General features: G+C 39.6%; 1 protein-coding gene across 1 annotated transcript; it reads right to left on the minus strand.

The window, feature by feature from the left end:
* Positions 1 to 2,190: 2,190 nt before the first annotated feature.
* LOC101309993 (putative multidrug resistance protein-like) lies at positions 2,191 to 6,695 on the minus strand. The gene is made up of 7 exons (XM_004310114.1): positions 6,513 to 6,695; positions 6,349 to 6,403; positions 5,991 to 6,175; positions 5,444 to 5,901; positions 4,791 to 5,331; positions 2,687 to 4,680; positions 2,191 to 2,575 (listed from the first exon to the last, which is right to left on the minus strand). The coding sequence occupies exons 1-7, from the start codon at positions 6,693 to 6,695 to the stop codon at positions 2,191 to 2,193; spliced, it is 3,801 nt and encodes a 1,266-aa protein (XP_004310162.1).
* Positions 6,696 to 7,139: the final 444 nt, after the last annotated feature.

The raw sequence follows: 7,139 nt of genomic DNA on the forward strand, positions 1-7,139 counted from the left end.
ATGTATGAATTGACTACTCTTTCGATCAAAAAAAGAAAGAAAGATTGCTTATATGATAAACTGCAGGTATATGTTAATGAACTGATGAGATTTTAAATATTACTTTTGACATCAAACAACTCAATAAATTGTTCTGATATGTTGGTTGAAGCCTTCATATATGGCATTTAATCTATTCAACTGAACCTCCAAGTCTCAAAGCAATAGTCATTATTGATACCTTTCGTCAATGTCTGAAACTTCGGATTGAACGAAAGTCACTGTACCAGTATACAATTCAACAGAAAAACAAAAAGTCACTATAACCTGGAATACCGAGTGTGAAGAACAATTTCTTAATGATGCTTTATCTTCAGCTGACTCATTCATTAGAATGTTGATGATATTTAATCTCCCACTTGCAGTGTAATATTTGTTGGCACTAATCTATTTTGTAGTGATGCTTACGGAGGTTTCACATCCTGTTTCAGTTGTTTGACGGCAGAGATCAACGAGACATTGATATTCCAAGGCATTGCTTATCACACAAGGTACAAAAATGTAGGTAAATAATAATAAGGATTAGAGTCCCCAATGTATACAAAACCATGATGCACCTTTTTGGTTTCGTTTGGATCATATTGTTCAAATTTGATGCTTATTTTCCGCGAACCAAACACCTTACAGTATGATCAAGGTCATTGGTATTAGAATGAATATTGTAGTATATTCTTGTTAGGTTTTGGTCATAACAAAGACCAAATGGTCTTTAAGCCAAGTATTTCCGGCTCCAGCAAAGTAGCTAGATACCTTTCTCGTCTTCAAGCATAGAGATTCTGCTGCATAGTTACAAACCTCTTGCTAAACAAGATCAACGAATGTCCCCTTAACTTGGCATGCATTATAAACAAAGACTAAATTCCTTTTCAGATTCATGCTCGATCAATGATGTTCTCTTTGGCTATATATACATAAACGATGAGATTCAAAACAGAGAATTTGAAAACGTAGATAAACCGCTGCACGTCTTCATTTCATGTATAAATTATTCAAACTTGCATTGTCCCTTCCAAGTGGTGCTTGTTTGTTGCAACTAACAAACAAGTTAAAACTGGGCTCAGAATTCGTATGACGGCCATCTCTAAGATCCACTTTCGCTAGTCTTGTCGATTAAACGTTTTCAAACTCAATGCAAGAACAATAACTAGCTAGCTTTGTGACTTCAGAGTTTAGACCTAAAGAAACAACCTGCTGTTAGCTTCTCATATTTTTCATATTGTAATTCATATACTGTACTAACCGACTGGTATTTCTCAAGCAAATTATACTAAACCAGAGCAGAAATTTCAAATTGTACCTCAAATTGCAAAACATATAATTAGGGTCTAAGTAGCACATCCATAACCCCACTGTTTTCATCAAAAGGGAGCTTCGATTCTCCTCTATCACTCGCGTTCCTGGGAAACACAATTGTTTACTTAACCAATTGAATCAACCATGTACCTTATACCCAAGTAACCCAACCCAAGAATCATATACCCAATCAAAAATACCATACCCCAACTTACATCGATTGAATATATTAAATATATGCTAGGTTTATGACAATTAAGTCGCAAGGGCATTTACGTCATTCTATATTCTAAGCCCTATATGTATTGTTGTAACCTCATTCTCTCTTAATCAAGATAGGCACAATGTAGCCTCCATAGCATTATTCTTCTCCTTTACTGTTTTCAGCATTTACATTCAATAAATCTATGATTTCTAGCAGAATTCAGAAGAGAAGCTAGGAGCAGATGGAGAATAGTCAAGATAGCTCTCTGTTCGGGCCAAAGTAGAAGCTAGTCGGAATACGATCCGATACGGCTGGATACGTATCAGTAAATAAACTGGAGTCTGGGGCAATATAGACTTTTCCTCTTAGTCTTATTAAATTAGTGGGTCGCATAGGCGGACTGGGCGAATGCGGGCTAGGTGGAGTTCCTGGCGGGCTAGGCGGAACCTATGACGATTGGGCCTAGCTGGTCGGCCCACCTTAGATACTAGTAGTGGCTTAGTTTGTGACAAAATGAAACGACTTCCTTTGTCGAAATTGGCTTGATAAACATGTCCTTCGTTAAATATAATCTTGGATTCTTGGAAATAATTTGACAGTGATATTAATTATCTAACTTGTTGAACATGACCACTATGAACAAACTATCTGTTCTAATTTGTTCTTGCTGAGATTGCTTGATTGCTTTGTAGTTTTATTAAAGAGTAGTAGGCACCACCACTTCCAACTGAAACCAGTTCAGAATGTGATCCTTGTTCTGCTACTTTTCCATTCGTTATCACTGCTATGGAGTCTGCTTTTTGTATTGTGGACAACCTGTGAGCTACCACTACACATGTTCTGCCCACCATCATCTTCTCCAGTGCTTCTTGGACTAGATTCTCCGATACGCTGTCAAGTGCACTGGTTGCTTCATCCAAGAGAAGAATGCTTGGGTTCTTTAGTATCGCTCGCGCAAGTGCTATTCTCTGCTTCTGCCCTCCGGATAGCTGAACTCCTCTTTCACCACAGTAAGTGTCATATCCACTTTCCATGGAGCTGCAAGATTTCAAATGATGTCTTTCCATAAGACCAAAATAATAACGTGAAGTGTATACATTGCAATGTGGGAGAAAAAAAAGAAGATACATTGTATCCATAGTTCCATACCTTATAAACTCATGAGCATTGGCTTGTTTTGCAGCCTTTCTAACTTCAGACACTGTTGCATTTTCTTTACCATAGATAATGTTTTCATGGATTGTGCCTCCAAATAGAGTAGGCTCTTGGCTTACCAAAGCAATCTGTGACCTCAAATTCTTTAGATTGTACTGCTTGATGTCACATCCATCTATGAATACTGATCCACTTAGTGGCTCATAAAATCTTTCGATCAAGCCGATAACAGTGGACTTGCCTGAACCACTCTGTCCCACTAGTGCCATGGTGTTTCCAGCTTTAATCTTGAGATTCAAGCCCTTAAAGATCATCTGGTCAGGCCTCACTGGGTAAGAGAATACCACATTTTTCAGCTCTATGTGACCCTTGAAAGACTTTTTAACACCTTTTAGCTCCTCTGAAGAAATCTCACTTTCTCTGTCTAGAATAGCAAATATTGAAGTGATGGCTTTTCCACTTCTAGCAATATCAGAGGTCATGCTTCCTGCATCTGCAATGTTCTTACCGGTGCTCATCAGGATGAAGAAAACTTGAAACAGGTGCGTTGAGGACACTAAGTTCTGATTCATAAGCCTCCCTCCGTACCAATATGTCAAAGCTATAGCAGCTGTGGTAACAAATTGAGAGCTGAAGAGGCCAATACCCGCAACCCATGACTGTTTGATGTTCTCGTTCCTCGGGCCTTGCATAGCATCTTGAAAGAGGTTTAATATCCTTGTCTGTGAGGAAAATGCAGTGATTGTTCTGTGGTTGAAGGTAGCTTCACTTGCAAGTTGACTACCCACAGCCTGTGCTTTCCGTGCTTTTCTAGACATATTTGTCATTAGAACACTCCTTGAATAGAAACTTCCAATGAGCAAGGGCTGTATCGCAATCATAACAGTGGCTATCCTCCAAGTGACTATTAATGCGAGTGTATAAGCTATGGCGGCACTGAAGAAAACCTGAACCAACAATGAGATACGGTCTGCAGTAAGGGATCTAACAATATTGGCTTCAGTGGTTAGCCGGGCACAGATGGCAGCACTTGTGTTTTCATCTTGATCAAACCACCCTATCTCAAAGGTAAGAATTTTTTCTAGTAGTTTTGTTCGGACCCTTTCGGATAATCTCTCTCCCATGACTGCAAAGTTGTAATGCTGGAGGAGGCTAGTTAAGAAGCTGAAACCTGCTATGCCTAGGAAGATGTAACAGTAGAATCTGATCTGTGATCTGATGGCGGAATCGTCTGTTTTATAGTAAATTGACACTACTGTTCCTAAGCAGTAGGCATTAATTGTCTGAAGAGTTCCAAAACCAGCAGCACCTAGACACCCGAGTATTGCTTGCTTCCACTCTGGTGAATTCATTTGAAACAAACGCCACTGAGATGAGGAAGTTTTAGAGATTTCATCTGACCATTCATCATCAAAATCACCATACTGTGGAGTTTGGATGGAGTTTGCTATACTGATGGAAAATATTGGGGTGACTGCATATGCTGGGGTCATTGGGCTGTTTTGCCAACTTGAGTGAACACTCTTTGTTGTGTGCCAGCTTGTTTTGCCACTCAGTGGTCCTGGGCTGTTTTGCCAACTTGGCCCCAAACCTCTTGGTGTCTGTGGAGTTTGAGGTTGCTCGATTTTGTTGGGGTTACTACTTTGCAGGGCTTGTTGTTGTAACTGCAGCATTTTTTTGTAAGCTCCACCTTCTCCATTTCTCACGTTGACCAACTCGTTATGGGATCCCTTCTCAACCACTCTCCCTGATTGAAGAACCACTATCATATCAGCCTTGCGGATTGTGCTGAGGCGGTGAGCTATGACAATGGTTGTTCTTCCTTGTGATGCTTGGTCCAAGGCTTCCTGTACAATAGTTTCAGACTGAGCATCCAAAGCACTTGTTGCTTCATCAAGCAAAAGAATTTTTGGGTCTCTGATGATTGCTCTTGCTATGGAAATCCTTTGCTTTTGCCCTCCAGACAATTGAACTCCAAATTGCCCAACCTGAAGAAAGGTAAGTAGGTTCCCGATTTGGTTAGGAATAGTACATAGTTAACTGCTAATTTAGCTAGGAATTAACTTGAAATATGTAATGAGTTAGAATATGGGCATACTTGAGTGTGATATCCTGCAGGTAGTTTAACAATGAAGTCATGTGCATTTGCAGCCTTAGCTGCACTTGTCACATCTTCCATAGAAGCTCCTTCCTTCCCAAATAAAATGTTCTCTAGTATGGATGTCGCAAAGAGAATCGGTTCTTGATTAACCAGCCCCATCTGGGATCTCAACCAGTGCAGCTGAAACTTCTTTAATTTGTGTCCATCAAGGAGAATTTCTCCTTTCACTGGATCATAAAACCTTTCAAGCAAAGAAATGATTGTCGACTTCCCAGAGCCACTGCTTCCAACAAGACCCAGCATCTTACCAGCTTGTACCTTAAGGCTGAGTCCTTGAAGAATTGGGGTCTCAGGTCTTGATGGGTAGAAAAATTCAACCTTTCTGAACTCGATATCTCCTTTGACATGTTGTAAAACTTTGCCCTTTTCATTTTCAGAGTCTATAACTGGAACACGATCGATCATCTCAGATATTCGAGTAGCAGCAGTACTTGCCTCAGTGATGAAGGATAGATTTGGAAGTGCACTCATAATGGCCCTGTAAAGTATCAACTGAAGCTGTTAGTTCAGATGAACAAAGGAAAAGCAATATGCCTAGAATAATTCATGTGATTGCATTTGGAAATGGGGAAGAAATGAAAGTGACTTACAATCCTCCCAGAATGACACAGATTCCAGAGACAAAAACAAGGCCACCTTTTTCACCTCTCTCAGTAACAAGTTTGCTTCCAACCCAAGCCTGAAAAGCCCAAGCAGCATAAATCATTCCCATGCTCCCTATTAGCAATCCCTTTGTGAATCCTTGCTTTATGCCAAGCGCTGTAGCTTTCTCAAGAGCAATGCTGAACTTCTTCAGTGTTTGATGCTCCCCAACATAAGAATAGACCGTACGGATTGAAGAGAATGCTTGTTCTGCAATCCCTCCAGCAACACCATAGGCACCATGCATCTTAACTCCCAAGTTTTGCATTACCTTCCCAAATCCCAATCCGGGGATAATAATCATTACCGAGAATGGAAGAGCAGCCAATGCCAGTCTCCAAGACAGAATAAAGGCAACAGGAATGCAGAACATAAATGATGAGAGGTGTGCCAGACAATTTGGTAGCTACAAGAAATAGAGATTGAGGTAAGAACATAATATCATAGCAGAAAAAGAGTACAGGAAGCATATGCATGTAACAGACAGTTGTAAACCTTCTCAGCTATTGTGTCTTGGATTAAATGAGCATCAGACGAGATTGTAGAAATGACTTGGAAGGTCATGGAAGAATTGGCTTGACTGTCAAAGAACGCAACCTCTTGCCTGAGGACTGATTTCAAGTATTCCATTCTCATTCTCGATGTCTGTCTCTCAGCAGTTCTGGTCCAACAAAATCCCTCTGCAAAATTTGATTATCGTCAACAAAAAATTCAAGCATACCTCCAGCATGTACGTAATTGTTTCATTCGGCTTATCAAATTATTCATTTCAGGAATAAACTAATGTATATTACTTGGGACTAAACCCTATAGCCAAGCATCAGTAACAAGTATAGAGCAGAAGTTTACATACCAATGAAAGCAGATATTCCTACTCCAATTGCTACAATGAGCAGCTTGAGTGAGTACTGTAATAAAGAAAATGCAAACTTCTTAGCCATACATCTAAAAATACTAATAACCAGAACTTTACTAACATAAACTTGAAAGATAAAATTGAGGAAGTTCATCAATTACCTCGTCGACAATGTCGTTAGAGAAGGTAAGAGTAGCAGCTCCATACTCATTGATGACCCGGCTGAGCACAAACATTGTAAGAGGTGTCATCAATCCATCTCCAATGCTACCCAAAGTTCCAAACACCATCAGTAACTTGTCCACACCATCTGCATACCTGAACAACCCACCTTTCTTCCCCATATCTAACCTACATATGCGTGCAACAAGGTTTCTTAAAATGTCAAAAGCCTAATCCATGAGTTTTCTTGCATTGAAGCAGTGCAATTAACAATGGTTACAGACTTGGAGATTAGATTACTTGTTAGAGACGGTTTCCTTTTCGTCGATCTTCTGACATGTTCAAGATGCCAAATGGATATATAGTCAATGCAAGTTCTAGAATAACTCAGTAAGCCGGCATCTTGTTTGATTACTCGGGACTTGTCGATGTGTTGGTTTCAATAATACCTGCAAGATTTTTTGATTTGTTTGTCTTTCCTTTTGCCACTTTGCAAAACTAGGAAGTATATAAAAACAAAATATTCTTGTCTGATCTTTTTAATTCTTTGAACTCCATATAACTGATATAAACACTGACATGATCAAGGTTTATTTAACCGGCCAATCAGAATATTCCACTTACTC

The sequence above is a fragment of the Fragaria vesca genome, unplaced genomic scaffold (assembly GCF_000184155.1).
Source record: "Fragaria vesca subsp. vesca unplaced genomic scaffold, FraVesHawaii_1.0 scf0513160_u, whole genome shotgun sequence".
Classification (NCBI taxonomy): domain Eukaryota; kingdom Viridiplantae; phylum Streptophyta; class Magnoliopsida; order Rosales; family Rosaceae; genus Fragaria; species Fragaria vesca.